General features: G+C 44.1%; 1 protein-coding gene across 4 annotated transcripts in view; it reads left to right on the top strand.

Annotated features, from left to right (window-relative positions):
* The window catches only part of LOC110526894 (inositol polyphosphate-5-phosphatase A), a 263180-nt gene that overhangs the window by 170833 nt on the left and 68022 nt on the right, over window positions 1-24325 (top strand). For all 4 annotated transcript variants that reach the window (XM_036982718.1, XM_036982713.1, XM_036982729.1 and 1 more), the window contains exon 9: window positions 24066-24150. In XM_036982718.1, the coding sequence (XP_036838613.1) occupies window positions 24066-24150 (85 nt within the window). The remainder of the gene's footprint in view (window positions 1-24065; window positions 24151-24325) is intronic.

Below are 24325 nucleotides of genomic sequence, written 5' to 3'. Positions count from 1 at the left end.
GTGGGAGGCACCGGTGCACAACTGAGCAACAGGACAAGTAACATTAGAGTGTCTAGTTTGAGAAACAGACGCCTCAAAATCCTCAACTGGCAGCTTCATTAATAGTATCCACAAAACACCCGTCTCAACGTCAACAGTGAAGAGCCGACTCCGGGATGCTGGCATTCCAGGCAAAGTTCCCTCTGTCCAGTGTCTGTGTTCTTTTGCCCATCTTAATATTTTATTTTTATTGGCCAGTCTGACATATGGCTTTTTCTTTGCAACTCTGCCTAGAAGGCCAGCACTCCGGAGTCGGCTCTTCACTGTTGACGTTGAGACTGGTGTTTTGCAGGTACTATTTAATGAAGCTGCCAGTTGAGAACTTGTGAGGCGTCTGTTTCTCAAACTAAACACTAATGTACTTGTCCTTTTGCTCAGTTGTACTTGTCCTCTTGCATGTCCTTGTGTGTTGCTTATGGTCCAGATTACAATGTTAGGTAGCTACCTAGCTGCGCTAATGTTGCTATTTTGTTGAAAGTCCTTGTTGATACTAGCCAGATGGCCCAGCTAGATAACTACCTAGCAAGATGACGAAGAAACAGTTGAATTCAATCTCCATAATCCCGTACTGACAGTGCCAGCTTGTAGCCAAATGTTTAGCTAGCTAGCTAATGTTAGCATATTCATAGCTGCCGATTTATGACAAAGACCATGCACTAACACAGGCAGTTGTTTCGTGGAAACTAATCTGTGATTTAATTATAATGGTGTGTAGCTTACATTGCATATAAAGAGTGACTGGCTCATAACATTTAACTGTGGATGTTTGGAGAAAATTCCCAATTTTTATTGTTTCTCCTGTTGGCTTCCCCAAATGCTCTCTGATTGGCTTAAAGACAAGTTATCGGCCACTGATGAGCGTTCTGATTTTACAAGTATAAACGTCAGGTTCGTCGCTACCAGGTCGGCACGCAGCAGGTACCGCTTTCTTTCTAGCAAGAGAAGGAACAACCTCCCACTGTGATAAGTACCTATCAGCAGTCTATTGGCAGTGAGATTCATGCTTTAGATTCTGTGTGTTGTAAAATGCCAACTTGTTCCGCCAAGGACTCGTGATGTAAGGAGGACACTGAGATGATGTGCTAATTCAGAAGTCAGGGCCCTGACCAAGAGGATAGGAAGCAGCCTGCCAAGAGCCATGTGAAAAGATAGCCATGAGATAAAATCAACACAAATCGTGTTGTTCCTTTTTTATTCTTCCCCTTTCAGAGTGGCTGTCCCAGTTCAGGAGAGAACACTTTTACATTACAACTGTGAAATCCTGGCATGAAGACCCCCTTTGTTCCCCGCCATTATTTTCACACAAATATAGTCCATTGTCACACAGCTGAAGTTAATTTGATCAACATTGGAGACAGTGAACTGTTTTGTTTGCTGAAAAGGCTTGTTTCATGCTCATTTTCAGGCCATTGAAAAGCAATGATTGGCAGAAAAATAATGTTGCCGTTAACAATTCAGGGCAATTAGTTTCCCAGGGGGAAGCAGTGGGCCGAACTGGCCACCATACAGCAATTCATTGTCATTTTATGGACGGTCATCAGTCAACTGTCAGAGCGTCTCAAAGAGCCCTCCAATCTAAATGTTTCCCTTTAGGCTTTTCCCAGAACAACGGGCTGAAAGAGGAGCGAAAGAAGAGCCTGTTTCCAGGCAATAGACATGTTCAGCTGGAAGGAGAACTGAATAATTGCAGGGAGATCCTCCATAAAAGCCGGATTAATTTATTAGACAGGGTTGTGTGTGTGTGTGCGTGTGCGTGTGTGCGCATGTCAGACAAAATGTATGAATGAGTGTTTAAGTGGAGGTGTGGTGAATTAATTTGTGTTTATTTACTTTTTAGAGCATCTGATTGACTCAGCATTTATGCTTATGACTTAATTGGCTGTGCATGCAAGCACCTGCTGTGACCTGTGTGTTTGTGTGGCACAGAGAATACTGAGGATGCTGCTTCATGTCATTCAGTAGAGACTGAGAGGGGAGCATGTGCTCGCCTTTGGGTTGTGTTTAGGGGCTAGTGGATCTGCTAGGGCCCATATATAGCCCTTCATGGGGGGTACTAGGGTGAGCTGGGGTGAGAGGGGTGTCAGTGTGTGACTCTGTGAACTACCTCCTCACCCTGGGAGGCCTGGGGCAGCAGGGGTTAATCCCCAGTCAGTCTCCACTGATACCTCTCTCTCCCAGTATAGGACTAGTTCATAAGCAAGTAGCTACTATTAGCTCTGCAGCGATGGGAATTAAAGTACCTTCAACAATTAAGTACTGTGTATTGGCTACAGCCATTTACCTAGTTATGTTCCTGCAGAATAGAGATCGGCAGAAACGAGGTGCTATTATTGGTTCACAGGCTGTAAGATTTTTGGACTGAGTGGCTCCCATAGTGTATCTGGCAGGTGTGAACCACTGCTGAGGAGAGATTGAACAGGCTTGTTTCTCCACCCATACCAGTCTGCAGAACTCCACCAGATCCAGTGGCCCACAACCTTCCTGGGTTTTTTTGGGGTCCCTATTAGAAATTCTTGGGGTTTGACGTTGTTGGGTTGGCTTATCCTTTAACCTCTGTGTGACCGCGACACCCTACCAACACCGCCCTTCTGGCCTGACTCAACTGGGAGAGTTGGGTAAGGGTGGTTGAAGTGGTTCATGGGGGCTTGTAGGGAGCGATCGCCCCTGGGAGTCACAGGTCACATCATGGGTCCTCCCCTGTCCCATTGAGCCAGACGTCAAAAAGCACATTCTTCACAATGTTAACATTCTCCCAAATTCTCAAAACCACGCTTACAATGGATGACTCTGCATTTGGCTTTTGCATTGTACCGTTGAGTTGAATTTGACTTGCCAAGTCATGGTAAGTCATCTTGTCAATCTCGTATTGACATCGACCCCCAGTTGAAGAGTGTAATCCTAACAGCCTGTCTATTACAACTCAGATGAACTGTCTGTCGATCACTCTCAAGAATATTTTTTGGGGTGTGTGTGTAGAGTTATATTACCATGTAAGAGAGAATAACTAAACCGTGTGTGTGTGTGAGAGAGAGGAATGTGCTCCAGGTGCTTTGTGCAGCTGCGGTAGGGGGCCTGGGAGCAGAGTTAAGGACCATGTTATAAATTAGCGGCTGACCCTGTCTTTGTGTGGCCCTACGAAGGCCTGACTGATAGCCCCCCCCCTCCCTCAGTGAGAACGGTCCCTGTGAAGAGCCTTTATCAGGGGTGTCACCGTGCGATGAATTGGCTGGGGGGAAGCATGTTTATAGACTGTGTAAAGAAGTGCGTCTTTGTGTGGGAATGTCGCTGACACTCTTACAGTTTGCTTGAATGAACTGTGATGACGCGGCTAATGGGGCCCCCGCTGAGGGTCCTGCAGGGGGCCCCCGGGACCCCCCACCACAGCCCCATTCACGCCCAGTCCGCTGTGTCTAATGTGTCGATTCTTCGGGCCGCCACAAAGGCCAAGCAAAAGTCAACTTTCACACCAGCGGGTCACCACAAGTGCTTTAGGAAACTATCGTGTAAACAGTGTTACCTTCTGACCTGCCGCTGATACCTTAGCTCTGCAGACAAAACGTCCAAGGCTCTGGCATTAGACATGGCTATTAGAGGGATGAAGCTGTGGGCTGGCTCAGCACAGCACTGGGCCCCGGGGAAACACACTGGGGAGAGAGGCAATGTCTTAGTCGTCTCTATCTGTTTTCTCTCTCTTTCCTTTCTCCTCTCTCTCGCCACACTGATTTTCTTCTCCATTTTATCCCCCCCCGTCCCATCCTCTCTTCATGCTCATTCTCCTCTCTCGCAACTCTCTTTACTCCCTCTTTTGCTATCTTTCTCTCGCTCTCTCTTTCTCGCTCTCTATCTCTCCTATGTACACGTGCTCTATAAGCTTTTTGGAATTAGCAAAAAACTATTTTTTATAATCATAATAAATGTATTTTATATAGCGTTCTTCATTACAAACAAGAATCTCAAAGTCACTTTGAAAAGAAAAACTGTCGGGATCTGGCAGTTCATGTTTATTGGTCTTCCACAGCTTCAGATGTCTAACCAGTTCGAAAAGGCAATCAGTAGCAGTAGATTAAATGTATTTGTCCTCAAAAACGACTTTATGTTGAGTGCCTTTGATGGACTGCACGTGCGCAGTTCGGCGCGAGACGACCGTTAGACCCGATGACGTGGTTCTATGCATGAGCTCAGCTAGCCAACATTGCCTACAAGCGTGATCGGGATTTCTAGATATCTTCATACTGTACTGTCTTTACATTAACTAGGGCTGTGACGGGAATTGTATAACCGTGCAACTGACGGTTATGGATGTAGACCGTCATGAAAATGAAATAAGTCAAACCCTTTTGAATTGGCCTGCATTCATTTTTTTTTTACAACTTTAGTTCCATGCAAATAAACTTTACCTAATAGTGAGAGTGTTTATTTGCTAACTTAGTCTGTCTATTAAACTTTCTTAATTTACTCCTTTTGCTTACTGTCCTTTGATGCTCGAGCAGCTAATAAATACAATTGTATAAGTCACATGCACTGAATACAACAGTGAAATGCTGATAAGAATAAGATATAAAAATAACAAGTAATTAAAGAGCAGCAGTAAAATAACAATAGCAAGACTATATACAGGGGGGTACCGATACAGAGTCAATGTGTGTGGGCACCGGTTAGTTGAGGTAGTATGTACATGTAGGTAGAGTTATTAAAGTGACTATGCATAGATGACAAGAGAGAGTAGAAGGGGTGTAAAGAGGTGGTGGGGTTGGGAGGCACTGCAAATAGTCTGGGTAGCCATTTGACTAGATGTCCAGGAGTCTTATGGCTTGGGGGTAGAAGCTGTTTAGAAGCCTCTTGGACCTAGAATTGGCGCTCCGGTACCACTTGCCGTGCGGTAGCAGAGAGAACAGTCTATGACTTAGGTGTATGGAGTCTTTGACCATTTTTAGGACCTTCCTCTGACACCGCCTGGTATAGAGGTCCTGGATGGCAGGAAGCTTGGCCCCAGTGATGTACTGAGCCATTCGCACTACCCTGTGTAATGGCTCTTGCGGTCGGAGGCCGAGTCAAGATGCTCTCGATGGTGCAGCTGTAGAACCTTTTGAGGATCTGAGGACCCATGCCAAATCTTTTCAGTCTCCTGAGGGGGAATAGGTTTTGTCGTGCCCTCTTCACAACTGTCTTGGTGTGCTTGGACCATGTTAGTTTGTAGGTGATGTTGACACCAAGGAACTTGAAGCTCTCAACCTGCTCCACTGCAGCCCCATCAATGAGAATGGGGGGCGTGCTCGGTCCTCTTTTTCCTGTAGTCCACAATCATCTCCTTTGTCTTGATGTCCTGGCACCACACGCCCAGGTCTCTGACCTCCTCCCTCTCATCGTTGTCGGTCATCAGACCTACCACTGTTTTGTCATCGGAAAATGTAATGATGGTGTTGGAGTCATGCCTGGCCATGCAGTCATAGTGAACCGGGAGTACAGGAGGGGACTGAGCATGCACCCCTGAGCGGCCCTTGTGTTGAGGGTCAGCATGGCGGATGTGTTGTTACCTACCCTTACCACCTGGGGGTCGACCATCAGGAAGTCCAGGATCCAGTTGTAGAGGGAGGTGTTTAGTGATGAGCTTTGAGGGCAATATGGTGTTGAACGCTGATCTGTAGTCAATGAATAGCATTCTCACATAGATGTTCCTTTTGTCCAGGTGGGAAAGGGCAGTGTGGAGTGCAATAGAGATCATCATCTGTGGATCTGTTGGGGCGGTATGCAAATTGGAGTGGGTCTAGGGTTTCTGGGATAATGGTGTTGGTGTGAGCCGTGACCAGCCTTTCAATGCACTTCATGGCTACAGACGTGAGTGCTACAGGGTCAGTAGTCATTTAGGCAGGTTACCTTAGTGTTCGTGGGTACAGGGACTATGGTGGTCTGCTTGAAACATGTTGGTATTACAGACTCAGTCAGGAACAGGTTGAAAATGTCAGTGAAGACACTTGCCAGTTGGTCCGCGCATGCTCAGAGTACAATCCGTCTGGCCCTGTGGCCTTGTGAATGTTGACCTGTTTAAAGGTCTTGCTTATGGCTATGGAGAGCGTGATCACACAGTTGTGTGTATGTTTCAGTGTTACTTGCCTCGAAGCAAACATAGAAGTAATTTAGCTCATTTGGTAGGTTTGTGTCACTGGGCAGCTCGCGGCTGTGCTTCCCTTTGTAGTCTGTAATAGTTTGCAATTCCTGCCACATCTGACGTGCATCGGAGCCGGTGTAGTATGATTCAATCTTAGTCCTGTATTGACGCTTTGCCTGTTTGATGGTTTGTCGGAGGGCATAGCGAGATAACTTATAATCTTCCGGGCTTCTTGAAAGTGTCAGCTCTACCCTTTAGCTCAGTGTGGATGTTGCCTGCCATCCATGGCTTCTGGTTGGGGTACATACGTACGGTCACTGTGGGAACGACGTCATCGATGCCAGTGACTGCCATCGGAAGAATCCCGGAACGTATTGCAGTCTGTGCTAGCAAAACAGTCCTGTAGCTTAGCATCTGCTTAATCTGACCACTTTTTATTGACCGAGTCACTGGTGCTTCCTACTTTAGTTTTTGCTTGTAAGCAGGAATCAGGAGGATATAATTATGGTCAAATTTGCCAAATGGAGGGCGAGGGAGAGCGTTGTATGCTTCTCTGTGTGTGGAGAAAAGGCTGTGTATAGTTTTTTTTCCCTCTCGTTGCACATTTACATCCTGGTAGAAATGAGGTGAAACAGATTTAAGTTTCCCTGCATTAAATCAAATCAAATGTATTTATATATCCCTTCGTACATCAGCTGATATCTCAGTGCTGTACAGAAACCCAGCCTAAAACCCCAAACAGCAAGCAATGCAGGTGTAGAAGCACGGTGCCTGGGAAAAACTCCCTAGAAAGGCCAAAACCTAGGAAGAAACCTAGAGAGGAACCAGGCTATGAGGGGTGGCCAGTCCTCTTCTGGCTGTGCCGGGTGGAGATTATAACAGAACATGGCCAAGATGTTCAAATGTTCAGAAATGACCAGCATGGTCAAATAATAATAATCACAGTTGTTGTCGAGGGTGCAACAAGTCAGCACCTCGGGAGTAAATGTCAGTTGGCTTTTCATAGCCGATCATTAAGAGTATCTCTACCACTCCTGCTGTCTCTAGAGAGTTGAAAACAGCATGTCTAGGTCAGGTAGCACGTCCGGTGAACAGGTCAGGATTCCATAGCCGCAGGCAGAACAGTTGAAGCTGGAGGAGCAGCACGGCCAGGTGGACTGGGGACAGCAAGGAGTCATGCCAGGTAGTCCTGAGGCATGGTCCTCAGAGAGAGAGAGAAAGAAAGAGAGAATTAGAGAGAGCATACTTAAATTCACACTGGACACCGGATAAGACAGGAGAAGTACTCCAGATATAACAAACTGACCCTAGCCCCCCGACACATAAAATACTGCAGCATAAATACTGGAGGCTGAGACGGGAGAGGTTAGGAGGCACTGTGGCCCCATCCGATGATACCCCCGAACAGGGCCAAACAGGAAGGATATAACCACACCCACTTTGCCAAAGCACAACCCCGACAACACTATAGGGATATCTTCAACCACCAACTTACCATCCTGAGACAAGGCCGAGTATAGCCCACAAAGATCTCCGACACGGCACAACCCAAGGGAGGCGCCAACCCAGACAGGAAGATCACATCAGTGACTCAATCCACTCAAATGACGCACCCCTCCTGGGGACTGCATGAAAGAGCACCAGTAAGACAGTGACTCAGCCCCTGTAATAGGGTTAGAGGCAGAGAATCCCAGTGGAAAGAGGGGAACCGGCCAGGCAGAGAGAGCAAGGGCGGTTCGTTGCTCCAGAGCCTTTCCGTTCACCTTCACACTCCCGGGCCAGACTACATATGACCCACTGAAGAGATAGGAGGCCTGCGTCTTGTGACCGTAGCGTACGTGTAGGTATGTACGGCAGGACCAAATCAGAGAGATAGGTAGGAGCAAGCCCATGTAATGCTTTGTAGGTTAGTAGTAAAACCTTGAAATCAGCCCTTGCCTTAACAGGAAGCCAGTGTAGGGAGGCTAGCACTGGATTAATATGGTCAAATGTTTTGGTTCTAGTCAGGATTCTAGCAGCCGTATTTAGCACTAACTGAAGTTTATTTAGTGCTTTTTCCGGGTAGCCGGAAAGTAGTCTAACCTAGAAGTAACGAAAGCATGGATTCATTTTTCTGCATCATTTTTGGACAGAGGGTTTCTGATTTTTGCAATGTTACGTAGATGGAAAAAAGCTGTCCTTGAAACAGTCTTGATATGTTTGTCAAAAGAGAGATCAGGGTCCAGAGTAACGCCAAGGTCCTTCACAGTTTTATTTGAGACAACTCTACAACCATTAAGATGAATTGTCAGATTCAACAGAAGATCTCTTTGTTTCTTGGGACCTAGAACAAGCATCTCTGTTTTGTCCGAGTTTAAAAGTTGAAAGTTTGCAGCCATCCACTTCCTTATGTCTGAAACACAGACTTCTAGCGAGGGCAATTTTGGGGCTTCACCATGTTTCATTGAAATGTACAGCTGTGTGTCATCCGCATAGTGAAAGTTAACATTATGTTTTCGAATGACATCCCCAAGAGGTAAAATATATAGTGAAAACAATAGTGGTCCTAAAACGGAACCTTGAGGAACACCGAAATTTACAGTTGATTTGTCAGAGGACAAACCATTCAGAGACAAACTGATACCTTTCCGACAGATAAGATCTAAACCAGGCCAGAACTTGTCCGTGTAGACCAATTTGGGTTTCCAATCTCTCCAAAACAATGTGGTGATCGATGGTATCAAAAGCAGTACTAAGGTCTAGGAGCACGAGGACAGATGCAGAGCCTCGGTCTGATGCCATTTAAAAGGTTATTTACCACCTTCACAAGTGCAGTCTCAGTGCTATGATGGGGTCTAAAACCAGACTGAAGCATTTCGTATACATTGTTTGTCTTCAGGAAGGCAATTAGTTGCTGCGCAACAGCCTTTTCTAAAAAAAAATTGAGAGAAATAGAAGATTAGATATAGGCCGATTTTAGTTTTTTATATTTTCTGGGTCAAGGTTTGGCTTTTTCAAGAGAGGCTTTATTACTGACACTTTTAGTGAGTTTGGTACACATCCGGTGGATAGAGAGACGTTTATTATGTTCAACATAGGAGGGCCAAGCATTGGAAGCAGCTCTTCCAGTAGTTTAGTTGGAATAGGGTCCAGTATGCAGCTTGAAGGTTTAGAGGCCATGATTATTTTCATCATTGTGTCAAGAGATATAGTAGTAAAACACTTGTCTCTCTCTTGATCCTAGGTCCTGGCAGAGTTGTGCAGACTCAGGACAACTGAGCCTATAAGGAATACGCAGATTTAAAGAGGAGTCCGTCATTTGCTTTCTAATAATCATGATCTTTTCCTCAAAAGTTCATGAATTTATTACTGCTGAAGTGAAAGGCATCCTCACTTGGGGAATGCTGTTTTTTAGTTAGCTTTGCGACAGTATCAAAAATTAATTTTGGATTGTTCTTATTTTCCTCAATTAAGTTGGAAAAATAGGATGACCGAGCAGCAGTGAGGGCTCTTCGATACTGCACGTTACTGTCTTTCCAAGCTAGTTTGGTGTGGCGCCATTTCCGTTCCAATTTTCTGGAAGCTTGCTTCAGAGCTCGGGTATTTTCTGTATACCAGGGAGCTAGTTTCTTATGAGAAATGTTTTTAGTTTTTAGGGGTGCAACTGCATCTAGGGTATTGCACAAGGTTAAATTGAGTTCCTCAGTTAGGTGGTTAACAGATTTTTGTCCTCTGACGTCCTTGGGTAGGCAGAGGGAGTCTGGAAGGGCATCAAGGAATCTTTGTGTTGTCTGTGAATTTTTGCACGACTTTTGATGCTCCTTGGTTGGGGTCTGAGCAGATTATTTGTTGCAATTGCAAACGTAATAAAATGGTGGTCCGATAGTCCAGGATTATGAGGAAAAACATTAAGACCCACAACATTTATTCCATGGGACAAAACTGAGTATGACTGTGACAGTGAGTAGGTCCAGAGACATGTTGGACAAAACCCACGATGATGGCTCCGAAAGCCTTTTTGAGTGGGTCTGTGGACTTTTCCATGTGAATATTAAAGTCACCAAAAATTTGAATATTATCTCCTATGAATACAAGGTCCGATAGGAATTCAGGGAACTCAACGAGGAACGCTGTATATGGCCTAGAAGGCCTGTAAACAGTAGCTATAAAAAGTGATTGAGTAGGCTGCATAGATTTCATGACAAGAAGCTCAAAAGACGAAAACATATATTTTTTTTGTAAATTGAAATTTGTTATATAAATTTTAGCACAGTAAATTCATCAGGCTTAAGCCATGTTTCAGTCAGGCCAATCGCATCAAGATTATGATCAGTGATTAGTTCATTGACTATAACTGCCTTTGAAGTAAGGGATCTAACATTAAGTAGCCCTATTTTGAGATGTGAGGTATCACAATCTCTTTCAATAATGGCAGGAATGGAGGAGGTCTTTATCCTAGTGAGATTGCTAATGCGAACACCGCCATGTTTAGTTTTACCCAACCTAGGTCGAGGCACAGACACGGTCTCAATGGGGATAGCTGAGCTGACTACACTGACTGTGCTAGTGGCAGACTCCACTTAGCTGGCAGGCTGGCTAACAGCCTGCTGCCTGGCCTGCACCCTATTTCATTGTGGAGTTAGAGCCCTGTCTTTGTTGGTAGATAAGATGAGAGCTCCCCTCCAGCTAGGATGGAGTCCGTCACTCCTCAGCAGGCCAGGCTTGGTCCTGTTTGTGGGTGAGTCCCAGAAAGAGGGCCAATTATCTACAAATGCTTTTGGGAGGGGCAGAAAACAGTTTTCAACCAGCGATTGAGTTGAGACTCTGCTGTAGAGCTCATCACTCCCCCTAACTGGGAGGGGGCCAGAGACAATAACTTGATGCCGACACATCTTTCTAGCTGATTTACACGCTGAAGCTATGTTGCGCTTGGTGATCTCTGACTGTTTCATCCTAACATCGTTGGTGCCGACGTGGATAACAATATCTCTATACTCTCTACACTCGCCAGTTTAGCTTTAGCCAGCGCCATCTTCAGATTAGCCTTCACGTCAGTAGCCCTGCCCCCTGGTAAACAGTGTATGATCGCTGGATGATACGCTTTAAGTCTAATACTGCGGGTAATGGAGTCGCCAATGACTAGGGTTTTCAATTTGTCAGAGCTAATGGTGGGAAGCTTCGGCATCTCAGACCCCGTAATGGGAGGAGTAGAGACAAGAGAAGGCTCGGCCTCTGACTCCGACTCGCTGCTTAATGGGGAAAACCAGTTGAAAGTTTCTGTCGGCTGAATGAGCGACACCGATTGAGCATTCCTACAGCATTTCCCTCCAGAAGCCATGAGAAAGTTGTCTGGCTGCGGGGACCGTGCGAGGGGATTTGTACTAACGTTACTATCTGTACTTACTGGTGGCGCAGATGCTGTTTCATCCTTTCCTACACTGAAATTACCCTTGCCTAACGATTGCGTCTGAAGCTGGGCTTGCAGCACAGCTATCCTCGCCGTAAGGCGATCGTTCTCCTGTATATTATGAGTACAGCGACTGCAATTAGAAGGCATCATGTTAATGTTACTACTTAGCTTCGGTTGTTGAAGGTCCTGACGAACCATGTCCAGATAAAGCATCCGGAGTGAAAAAGTTGAATGAAAAAAAGTTGAGTGAGTGAAAAACAAAAAATATAAACGGTAATTAAAAAGTAAAAACCGTAAAGTTGTCAGGTAGCAAAGTAAGGTTAGCAACAAAACGCACAGCAACACGTCAACAAGTCTGCAAGTTGTGACCGGAAATGCTCAATATCAGTATCTGTCACGTGTTCCAAATGGCAATACACTGGGTCACTGCTACTCTAACTTCCGCAAAGAAAACTAAAGTCCTCGGCCACTAGGAGCACCGCCTCTGGATGAGCGTGTTCCTGTTTGCTTATGGTCATATACAGCTCATTGAGTGCGGTCTTAGTGCCAGCATCGGTTAGTGGTGGTAAATAGACAGCTACGAAGAATATAGATGAAAACTCTGTAGTTTGTTCTATAAATTATTATGAGATACTCTACTTTTGGCGAGCAAAACCTTGAGACTTCCTTAGATTTCGTGCACAAGCTGTTGTTTACAAATATACATAGACCGCCACCCCTTGTCTTACCAGAGGCTGCTGTTCTATCCTGCCGAAAACGTGTAAAACCCGCAAGCTGTATGTTATTCATGTCGTTCAGCCACTACTTGGAAAAACATAAGATATTACAGTTTTTAATGTTCCGTTGGTAGGGTATATGTGCTTGTAGTTTGTCTGTTTTATTATCCAATGATTGTACACTAAACAGATGCCTCACAAGTCCTCAACTGTCAGCTTCATTAAATAGTACCTGCAAAACACCAGTCTCAATGTCAACAGTGAAGATGCGACTCTGGAATGCTGGCCTTCTAGGCAGAGTTGCAAAGAAAAAGCCATATCTCAGGCTGGCCAACAGAAATAATAGATTAAGATGGGAAAAAGAACACAGACACTGGACAGAGGAACTCTGCCTAGAAGGCTAGCATCCCGGAGTCGCAGTATCACTGTTGACGTCGAATTCTACTTAATGAAGCTGCCAGTTGAGGACTTTTGATGCGTCTGTTTCTCAAACTAGACACTTGTCGTCTTGCTCCTGTTGGGGCCTCCCACTCCTCTTTCTATTCTGGTTATAAAAAGTTACAAATGACGTGAATAAAAAACACACAATAGCACGTTTGGTTAGGGGACTGTAAAACGTCATACTTCTTCTCCAGCTCCATTATGTTGATCATGTGTCTGGGTTTTCTATGCTGTTAATGTTGACAGAGCGTGCACGCGTAGAAGTACCTGGCCTTCTTCTCAAAAGTGCCCAGCTGGGCTTCTCAGTCATTTTTTTTCATTACCTCAAGTCCTTTTTATAGATTTTATTTTTTATTTTTTTTACATCCATTAAAATTATAATAGTTCCTCACAGTATTTTAAAAGTCTTTCCAACACTCTCCCCCTCGATAATCAGTGTCGCTAATAAATAGGCTATGGACTTGCCAAGTTCATTAAAGGTAAAATAAAAAATAACAGGGAGAAAACCCATCAGAGTTAATTTCAATGGGATCGATATGTATTTGTTTATATGCAGAAGGGCCAACAGACAAGGACAAAGTAGGCATATATCTTTATTTTGAATCCTTTAATGTTGTGTCAATATGAAAATACGACAGATGCTTTCAAACCTGGCATTTCTTAATTTGTCAATTTAATATTTAAAAGTAATAACCTGAATAATCATAATGGAATGTCATGATATTAACGATGTGTAATGGCTTGTTTCAAGTAGGTTTTCATTAAGAAGCATAGCCATGTAAAAAAAGTGATGGTTATGTTGGCGACTGTGTACAACGGCCTGGCCAATTACCGTAATCTCAAATTCCAAGACTGTCACAGCCCTTTACTTTTGTTAGAAATCTATTTATTTTTACAGACTAACTTGTATTTTCATTGTGGCCCATTTGGCCCTAGGACACATGGGTTTGCAAACACAACTTTTAAACTAAAGAAATGTTACTGTCTTTAAGTGACCATTCCATTGGCCACTTGCACCACAAAAAATACAGGGGGAACTATCCTTGTAGTTGATTAGTGTTCTTTCAGTCTCTTGAAGCATGTCTGTTGGAAGGTCAATGATGACATCGTGTGTGTTAACCCCATCCAGCCACCAGCATCCCCCCACAACAAACACATTTTCCCAGGCTGCTGTCCCCCCACTCTGCCCCCTCCCCTCCCCATCGCTCCTATTCTGCCTGGTCTGTGGTGGTGCTTTATGATGGAGGACTAGGAAGGAACCCACCACCGAGTGCCTTCTCTTTTTACAGCCTCGTAAATATATTGTTTTCAGGGGTCTGGGAAGGAGTCCACCCTCCACCCAGAGATTTATCCCCCCCGATTAGCGAGGTGCTAGCATCCTGAATCATTAATTACACAAGTAGGCTAGCAGCGCTACTGCCATAATCTTAATTTCTTATCTCTCCTCTGTTAGATGGGGCCTCTTAAGTAAATTATTAGGTATAGGAAGTTAATTATATGTCGCTTATGTGCGTTTTAAATGCACTTGGATGCCGGTTCTGCTGTAGATCTGGAAGCATTCCATGAACCTGGGTTCTGGACTTCATGAATCCTCCCTAACTCACACACACAGCTCTATATTACAGCTGAAATCAGAAGTTTACATACACCTTAGCCAAATACATTTACAATCAGTTTTTCACAATTCCTGACATTTAATCATAGTACAAATTCCCTGTTTTAGGTCAGTTAAGATCACCACTTTATTTCAAGAATGTGAAATGTCAGAATAATAGTAGAGAATGATTAATTTCAGCTGTTATTTCTTTCATCGCATTCCCAGTGGATCAGAAGTTTACATACACTCAATTAGTATTTGGTAGCATTGCCTTTAAATTGTTTAGCTTGGGTCAAATGTTTCAGATAGCCTTCCACAAGCTTCCCACAATAAGTTGGGTGAATTTTGGCCCGTTCCTCCTGACAGAGCTGGTGTAACTGAGTCAGGTTTGTAGGCCTCCTTGCTCGCACATGTTTTCTCAGTTCTGCCCTCACATTTCCTATGGGATTGAGGTCAGGGCTTTGTGATGGTCACTCCAATACCTTGACTTTGTTATCCTTTAGCCATTTTGCCACAACTTTGGGGTCATTGTCCATTTGGAAGACCCATTTGCGACCGAGCTTTAACTTTAATGTCTTGATGTTGCTTCAATATATCCATTCAATTTTCCTCCCTCATGTTGCCATCTATTTTGTGAAGTGCACCAGTCCCTCCTGCAGCAAAGCACCCCCACACCATGATACTGCCACACCCGTGCTTCACGATTGGGATGGTGTTCTTTGGCCTGCAAGCCTCCGCCTTTTTCCTCCAAACATAACAATGGTCATTATGGCCAAACAGTTCTACTTTTGTTTCATCAGACCAGAGGACATTTCTCCAAAAAGTATGATCTTTGTTCCCATGTGCAGTTGCAAACCGTAGTCTGGCTTTTTTATGGCGGTTTTGGAGCAGCGGTTTTGGAGCAGTGGCTTCTTCCTTGCTGAGCGGCCTTTCAGGTTATGTTGATATAGGACTCGTTTTACTGTGGATATAGATACTTTTGTGCCTGTTTCCTCCAGCATCTTCACAAGGTTCTTTGCTGTTGTTCTGGGATTGATTTGCACTCCTTCTCACCAAAGTACGTTCATTTCTAGGAGACAGAACGCATCTCCTTCCTGAGCAGTATGACGGCTGCGTACTATTGTTTGTACAGATGAACGTGATACCTTCATGTATTTGGAAATTGCTTCCAAGAACGGACCAGACTTGTGGAGGTCTACAATTTCTTTCTGAGGTCTTGGCTGATTTCTCTTGATTTTCCCATGATGTCAAGTAAAGAGGCACTAAAGTAAAGAGTTTGAAGGTAGGCCTTGAAATACATCCACAGGTACACCTCCAATTGACTCAAATTATGTCAATTAGCCTATCAGAAGCTTCTAAAGCCATGGCATCATTTTCTGGGATTTTCCAAGCTGTTTAAAGGCGCAGTCAACTTAGTGTATGTAAACTTCTGACCAACTGGAATTGTGATACAGTGAATTATAAGTGAAATAATCATTCTGTAAACAATTTTTGGAAAACTTACTTGTCATGCAAGAAGTAGATGTCCTATCCGACTTGCCAAACAAGAAATTTGTGGAGTGGTTGAAAAACAAGTTTTAATGACTCCAACCTAAGTGTATGTAAACTTCAGACTTCAACTGTACCTCTGGCTCTATTACGTACTGTGGGTTTCTGGATTTCTCAATGTTCCGTGACCATGTCCCTACAGTGCCTTCAGAAAGTATTCAGACCCCTTGACTTTTTCCACATTTTATTACGTTTACAGCCGTATGCTAAAATGTATTAAATTGTTTTTTCCCCTCATCAATATACACACAATACCACATAATGACAAAGCAAAAACAGGTGTTGCGGAATGCTTGTGCTTCTAGTTCCGACAGTGCATCAATATCTAACAAGTAATCTAACAATTTCACAACAACTACCTTATACACACACAAGTGTAAAGGGATAAATAAGAATATGTACATATAACTTATGTACGAGCGATGGCCGTGCGGCATAGGCAAGATGCAGTAGATGGTATAGAGTACAGTATATACATATGAGATGAGTAATGTAGGGTATGTAACATTATATAAAGTGGCATTGTTTAAAGGGACTCGTGATACATTTGTTACATCCCATTTTTAATTATTAAAGTGGCTAGAGATTTGAGTCAGTATGTTGGCTGCAGCCACTCAATGTAGTGATGGCTGTTTAACAGTCTGATGGCCTTGAGATAGAAGCTGTTTTTCAGACTCTCTGTCACAGCTTTGATGCACCTGTACTGACCTCGCCTTCTGGATGGTAGCTCGGTGAACAGGCAGTGGCTCGTTTGGTTGTTGTCCTTGATGATCTCTTTGGCCTTCCTGTGACATCGGGTGGTGTAGGTGTCCTGGAGGGCAGGTTGTTTGCCCCCGGTGATGCGTTGTGCAGACCTCACCACCCTTTGGAGAGCCCTGCGGTTGTGGGTGGTGCAGTTGCCCTATGGGTCTCACGGTCGCTGCCGGTTGCGACAGAGCCTGGACTCGAACCCAGAATCTCTAGTGGCACCACTAGCACGGTGTAGTGCCTTAGACCACTGCGCCACTCAGGAGGCCGGTGATATTGTTTCCTACCTTCACCACCTGGGGCGGCCCGTCAGGAAGTCCAGTACACAATTGCACAGGGCGGGGTTCAGACCCAGGGCCTCGAGCTTGGAGGGTACTATGGTGTTGAATGCTCAGCTATAGTCAATAAACAGCATTCTTACATAGGTATTCCTCTTGTCCAGATCGGATAGGGCTGTGTGATGGCGATTGCATCGTCTGTGGACCTATTTGGGCGGTAAGCATATTGACATTTTTATTTAACCAGGTAAGCTAGTTGAAAACAAGTTCTCATTTACAACTGCGACCTGGCCAAGATAAAGCAAAACAGTGCGACAAACAACAAGACAGAGTTACACATGGACTAAACAAACATACAGTCAATAACACAATAGAAAAAGTCTATATACAGTATGTGCAAATGACGTGAGGAGGTAAGGCAATAAATAGGCAATAGTAGCAAAGTAATTACAGTTTAGCAAATTAACACTGGAGTGATAGATGTACAGATGATGTGCAAGTAGAAATACTGGTGAGCAAAAAAGTAAATAAAACAATATGGGGATGAGGTAGTTGGATGGGCTATTTACAGCTGGGCTGTGTACAGCTGCAGGGATCGGTAAGCTGCTCAGATAGCTGATGCTTAAAGATAGTGAGGGAGATATAAGTCTCCAACTTAAGCAATTTTTGCAATTCAGTGAGATATACCAGTGAGATATACCTGCTGGAGCGCTGCTACGGTTGGGTGTTGTTATGGTGACCAGTGAGCTGAGCAGGTGTAGCTTTACCAAGCAAAGACAGATGGATGACCTGGAGCCAGTGGGTTTGGTGACGAATATGTAGCGAGGGACAACCGACGAGAGCATACAGGTCGCAGTGGTGGGTGGTATATGGGGCTTTGGTGACAAACCGGATGGCTCTGTGATAGACTGCATCCAGTTTGCTGAGTAGAGTGTTGGAGGCTATTTTGTAGTTTTACAAGGGTATGTTTGGCAGCGTGAGTGAAGGAGGCGTTGTTGTGAATTAGGAAGCCGACTCTAGATTTAATTTTGGATTGGAGATGCTTAATGTGAGTCTGGATGGAGAGTTTACGGTCTAGCCAGACACCTAGGTATTTGTAGTTGTCCACATATTCTAAGTCAGAACCGTCCAGAGTAGTGATGCTAGTTGGCCGGGTGCGGGCAGCGATCGGTTGAAAGGCATGCATTTAGTTTTACTATCGTTGAAGAGCAGTTGGAGCCGGTTGAAGCTCGTTTGTAGATTTGTTAACACAGTGTCCAAAAAAGGGCCAGATGTATGGTGTCGTCTGCGTAGAGGTTGATCGGGAAATCACCAGCAGCAAGAGCGACATTGTTGGATATATACAGAGAAAAGAGTCGGCCGAGAATTGAACACTGTGGTACTCCCATAGAGATTGCCAGAGGTCCGGACAACAGGCCCTCCGATTTGACACACTGAACTCTATCTGAGAAGTATTTAGTGAACCAGGAGAGGCAGTCATTTGTTGAGTCTGCCGATAAGAATACGGTGATTGACATTCGAAAGCCTTGGCCAGGTTGATGAAGTGGGTCTAGGGTGACAGGTAAGATGGCGGTGATAGTATTGTTAACCAGTCTCTCAAAGTACTTCATGATCACCGAAGTTAGTGCTACGAGGCGATAATCATATAGTTCAGTTACTTTTGCATTCTTGGGTACAGGAACAATGTTTAACGGGGACCGCGTACTGTTAACAGCTTAGCTTCCTCCACTGTCCGACTGCCCCATACTGTGCTCAAACCAGTGATCCTGCTTCACATACACATGACCGCCCTCCTTGACAACGTTCCAACATGTTGAGCCACCCAAAAGGTACCGATTGGATGGCTCCATCCCTGACATTCAAGCTTACGGCATATTCTTAACTCTGTTACATATGTTCATTACATCACCACATACTAAGTAGAATGCAAGTGTGGATATTGGGACCGAGTTCATGACTGCACAAATCCCATGCAAAGTATAGCAGCTTCCCATAGAAAGGAGAGCATGCCCATAGAGGGCAGATGCCCCCTCAGTTTTCTCCTGTTTTTTAATTTGTCAGATGTTAAATGAATGACTTTTATCATAATTATTTATACAAATATTTTGTGGATGGGCCACACTGACTGGACCAGGCAAAGAGTATTCTTTCCCTCAATGCTCCCTAGTAAGTGGTGCACCACAGAGCAGAGAGAGAGAGAGACAGTGTTTAATTTGAGTTTAGCTGCCAGTGATGGGAAGGACTCGCAAGAGGTATGCTTGTAAATTAACATTTGATCAAGCTACGGAGCCTTTCCTTCTTGATGATTAAATAAAAATCAAAATGTTATTCTCTGTAATTCTAGCCACCTAGCAATTTTATTAAGTTGGCTTTAGCTAGCCAGCTAGATATGTGACTGGGTGATCGGGAACCTAACTAGCACCAAGCCACTTCAGGCTATCAATCAAGTTAGCTGGCATGCCTGCTGGCAAGGTCGCAGGAATTTAGAAATACAAGCAATTACTAAATGTACTGAATCAGACTCGCATTCCTTTCAATCTTTTACCCAGATTTTAGTTTATTTTAAAAAATGAACCACCAGGATACAGACAGCTCAATAGTTAAGCTTAGACATGCAGAAAAATACTTAGTTTAAATGTAATCTGAGAAAGGGAATACCTAGTCAGTTGCATTCAACTGAAATGTGTCTTCCACATTTAACCCAACCTCTCTGAATTAGAGAGGTGCCGGAGGCTGCCTTAATCAACCACCACGTCATCAGCGCACAGGGGAGCAGCTGTTGAGGGTTAACTGTCATGCTCAAGGACAGAACGGAAGGTTTTTCCACCTTGCCGGCTCAGGAATTCGAACCAGCGACCTTTCAGTTACTGGTCCAATGCTTTTAACTGCTAAGCTACCTGGCACCTTATGATAATGTTATGATGCAAGATGTTGAGGTCAGGGATCTGTGCAGACCAGTCAAGTTCTTACACACCGATCTCGACATACCCTTTCTGTATGGACGGGGCATTGTCAGGCTGAAACGGGACAGGGCCTTCCCCAAACTGTTGCCATGAAGTTGGAAGCTCAGAATGTCATTAAATGCTGTAGCGTAAAGATGTCCTTTCACTGGAGCCTAGCCCAAACCATGAAAAACCGCCCCAGACTATTATTCCTCCTCCACCAAACTTTAGTTGGCACTATGCACTGGGGCAGGTCGCACTCTCCTGGTAGCCGCTGCGACCTTTACACCACTCCAGCTGACGCTCGGCCATGGAAACCCATTTCATGAAGCTCCAGACGTTCAGTCCTTGTGATTTAAAGGGGTGTACAGATTCAACCGCGAAAGGGAGGTTTTCCAATGCCTTGCAAAAAAGGGCAGCTATTGGTAGAAAAAAAGCAGACATTGAATATCTCTGAGCACAGCGAAGATGTTAATTACACTTTTGATAGGCATAACGATACAGGCGTCCTTCCTGAATTTTACCATAATGGTGACTTTAAAACAGAGTTGAATGGCACAACACTAACCTATTTGACAGTAAAAAGGAAGCCTGTACAGAATTGAAAATATTCCAAAACATGTATTCAAGGCACTACGATAAACTGCAAAAAATGTGGCAAAGAAATTAACTTTGTCCGGGACAAAACCAGCACAACATCAAGAACTTGAGTTTAGTATACAAAGAAACAGTACAGAGCTAAGCACAGGCAAAATCAGAGGAAAACCTGGTTGTCCGCTTTTCAGGCACTGGAGTTTATTCCCAAGACATTGAATGTTCCTGAGTGGCCTAGTTAGTTTTGGCTTAAGTCTGTCAAGACATGAAAATGGCTGTCTAGCTGTTAACAATCAACTTGAAGAATGTGCAAAGCTCTTAGACTTAACCAGAAAGACGCAAATGTGGTACTGACTCGGGTAGATTGGATATTCATTTTTCGTCTTGGTCATTATGGGGTATTGTGTGTAGATGGGTGAGACATTTTGAATTGAGGTTGTAACAATGTGGAATACTTTCTGAAGACAGGGGATTGCTGATGCTTTGTATTGTCAGTTCGTAACAAAAGGGAGACGAGGAATAACAAAATACATTTCCATAAAAACGAAATACCATTGTTAATTGAGTGTAATCCGTAGTGTTTGGCATGCATAAATGTGATAATGCAGGGTGTTGAAAGGTGCCAAAGCAAACAACCAAAAGGCCACAAAAACACCAATAAAGGTGTCTCCCCCATGAATGGGGAAGTGGTGTATTTATCCTGGGACACACCCGGGCCCAGGTGTTTCCCATGTAGCTGACGACCCTCCCGGCTCCGCCCATCGGCATCCTAATAAGGAAAACGAGCAAAGAGAAAAAAATACAGCAGACAGTGGAGGGTCGTCAACCCCCCCCCCCATAAAACCGGTGACCAACAAGGACCGAAACATACCAGCCTCTGCGCCAAATTGGTGTACATGTTCACAATTCCATTTCCCCCAGCCAACCGCAACCTCCCCAGACCTCAGCAAGGAAGCAACGTTTAAGAGGAAAGAAGAAAACGAGACCATAAGGGAACAGACAGAAGCGACAGAACAATACCAGACAATGGTCAGTCGCGTAAACATTCAGGGACAGGGAGCGTCAGCAACAAGCTCCAACGAAAACAACATCTCAGGGTCCTTCTCATAAAATTTTGGCAACAGCAACGTAACAGAATTGACTACGTTTATCGCAAATTAACAAGTCTACATTAGACGCCATAATCAGAAGTAAATACATTTCTCTTCCCGCTCTGCTGAACACACCAGACCACAAGAGAAGTGACAATCATACGAGGCACCACAGGAGAGAGATGAGATATGGAACTTCCAAAACCTACAGTAACTTAACCCTAGTCTTCGTGCAGATTTGCAGTGGGTAATTACGCACCGTAGCCCGCTGGCAAGGAAATAAACCACCCAGCACACTGGCAGATTACCCCAAGCCACAAATGTGCCCCTGAGACAACAGCTCAGGCCACAGACACATTCATAAAATAACCATGTATTCCAAAATGAAACCCGTCGCTAAGCCTAACAGCAGAAAAAGGCTATAGCACCGGGTAGTAAGTGTCACTGCCCTACCCAAATCTCCCACTGAGGTACACAGACAATTGTACTCACCCAGACCAATGTCCCAACAGCAAGTAGAGCAAGAGTCTCCAGCCTGGGCAGGGGCCTGGAAACTACCCAATATACTCTTCAATGCAGCACACAACCAACTATCCACCGCAGTGGCAAGTTTACCAAACAAACAAAGGCAACCAATACTGGGCACCAAACATTACAACACAAACAAGCTGTAAAAAAAAATGGAAACGAAGCACCTACAGAGTTTAACATTAACGCCACATTTTCTCCCAAACACAATACCTTCAAGATCCCGGATGAGCCCCCACTTGTCACGAACCGGCTCGAAGTCCGTAACAAAAAGGGAGACAACGTAGAGATTAGGAATAACAAAAATATATTTATTAAGTAAACTAAATACAATTAACAATGGTGTGTGTAATCAGTAGTGTGAGTGTTTTGCATGCATAAACGTGATAATGCGGGGTGTTGAAAGGTGCCAAAGCATTCAAACAAAAGGCCACAAAAATACCACAACAAAATCTATAAAGGTGTCTGCATGGAGAGTCTCCTCCATCAATGGGGAAGTGGTGTATTTATCCTGGGACGCACCCGGGCCCAGGTGTTTCCCATGTCGCTGACGACCCCCCCGGCTCCACCCACCGGCATCCTAATAAGGAAAACGAGAGCAAAGAAAATAAATACGGCAGACAGAGTGGGAGGGTCGTCACAGTATAATTCAATTAAATGTTTCAAGAACAAAATTACATGTAACTATTTAAGTAATTGTAGTGAGGACAGTAACATTAGTAATCTCAAAAGTGTAATATCATTTAAAAGTATGCATTAAAAAGTGTTTGTAATACATAAATGTGGCAAAACTAATGTAGACATTAATACATGCATATACATTACTTCCAAAATATTTTTGCAGGCATGGTGGCTTCAGCACATCCCCCTTTCTGTCACCCAAATAATGGGTGTATGACGCCTCTGCAAGCACACTCAGTCAGATCTTGTCATACGCCATTTGGAATAGCATGTTCAAATCAACTCAATCACAAACTAGAACATATACTGAACCAAAACATAAATGCAACATGCAAACATTTCAAAGAGTTTACTGAGTTACCGTTAATATATTGAAATCAGTCAATTTGAAATAAAATCATTAGGCCCTAATCTATGGATTTCACGTGACTGGGTGGGCCTGGGAGGGCATAGGCCAACCCACAATCAGAATTTGTTTTTCCTCACAAAAGAGCTTTATTACAGACAGAAATGCTCCTATGCCCCCCCCCCCTCTGACGATCCCGCAGGTGAAGAAGCCGGATGTGGAGGTCCTGGGCTGGCACGGTTACACGTGGTCTGCGGTTGTGGGGCGTGTTGGACGTATAATTGCACGCTCCGTCAAAACTTGAGACATCTGTGGCGTTGTGTTGTGTGACAAAACTGCACATTTTAGAGTGGCCTTTTATTGTCCCCAGCACAAGGTGCACCTGTGCACCTGTCAGGTGGATGGATTATCTTGACAAAGGATAACATTCTCACTAACAGGGATGTAAACACTTTTGTGCACAACATTTGAGAGATATGTTTTTTGTGCATATGGAACATTTCTGGGATCTTTTATTTCAGCTCATTACACCCGGGACCATGCACACTTACATGTGCATACCTCTGCACATTGACTCGGTACCGCCTGTATATAGCCTCGGTATTGGTATTTTGTGTTAGTTTTAATAAACATTTTTACTTTAGTTTATTTAGTAAATATTTTCTTAACTCTATTTCTTGAACTGCATTGTTGGTTAAGGGCTTGTCAGTAACATTTCACAGTAAGGTCTACACCTGCACATGTGACAAATGTGATTTGATTTGAATAAAAACATTTGAAAGGCCCCAATCTGCACAAACCTATTCACGTTAACAGATTTTTTGTTGAATATTGAACATTGTTATCCACAGGGGTGCAAAAGTCTTGCAAGTGTTGCTACCACCAGGTGGTGGTGTGCACCTCATAAATAAAATGCCCTGAGGCAACCAAACACTAAGGCCCAGCAGAGAGTCCCATCAACAGTATACAACTCCACTTGGATCAATTCACTTTTAATGACAAATACTTTTCATGTTTTTCAGGATCACTGACCAGCGGTTTGAGAAGGTGCCATATTTTGTCTTTGGGGACTTCAACTTCAGGTTGGATACAAGGCAGGTTATCGAGGTAAGCACATTGATGCATGTGTTGAGAACATATCAGTTAGTGTCTACACTATATGTGATTCGGCACATGCACCTTGACATGGATAGGTGTTGCTGATATCTCTCTCTGTGTGTGTGTGTGTGTGTGTGTGTGTGTGTGTGTGTGTGTGTGTGCACAGTTTTCTAGGGTTTTGTGG

The sequence above is a fragment of the Oncorhynchus mykiss genome, chromosome 1, assembly GCF_013265735.2.
Source record: "Oncorhynchus mykiss isolate Arlee chromosome 1, USDA_OmykA_1.1, whole genome shotgun sequence".
NCBI lineage: Eukaryota > Metazoa > Chordata > Actinopteri > Salmoniformes > Salmonidae > Oncorhynchus > Oncorhynchus mykiss.
The sequence above is the reverse complement of the archived record's forward strand: the minus strand, read 5'-3'. Positions and strand labels throughout refer to the sequence as shown.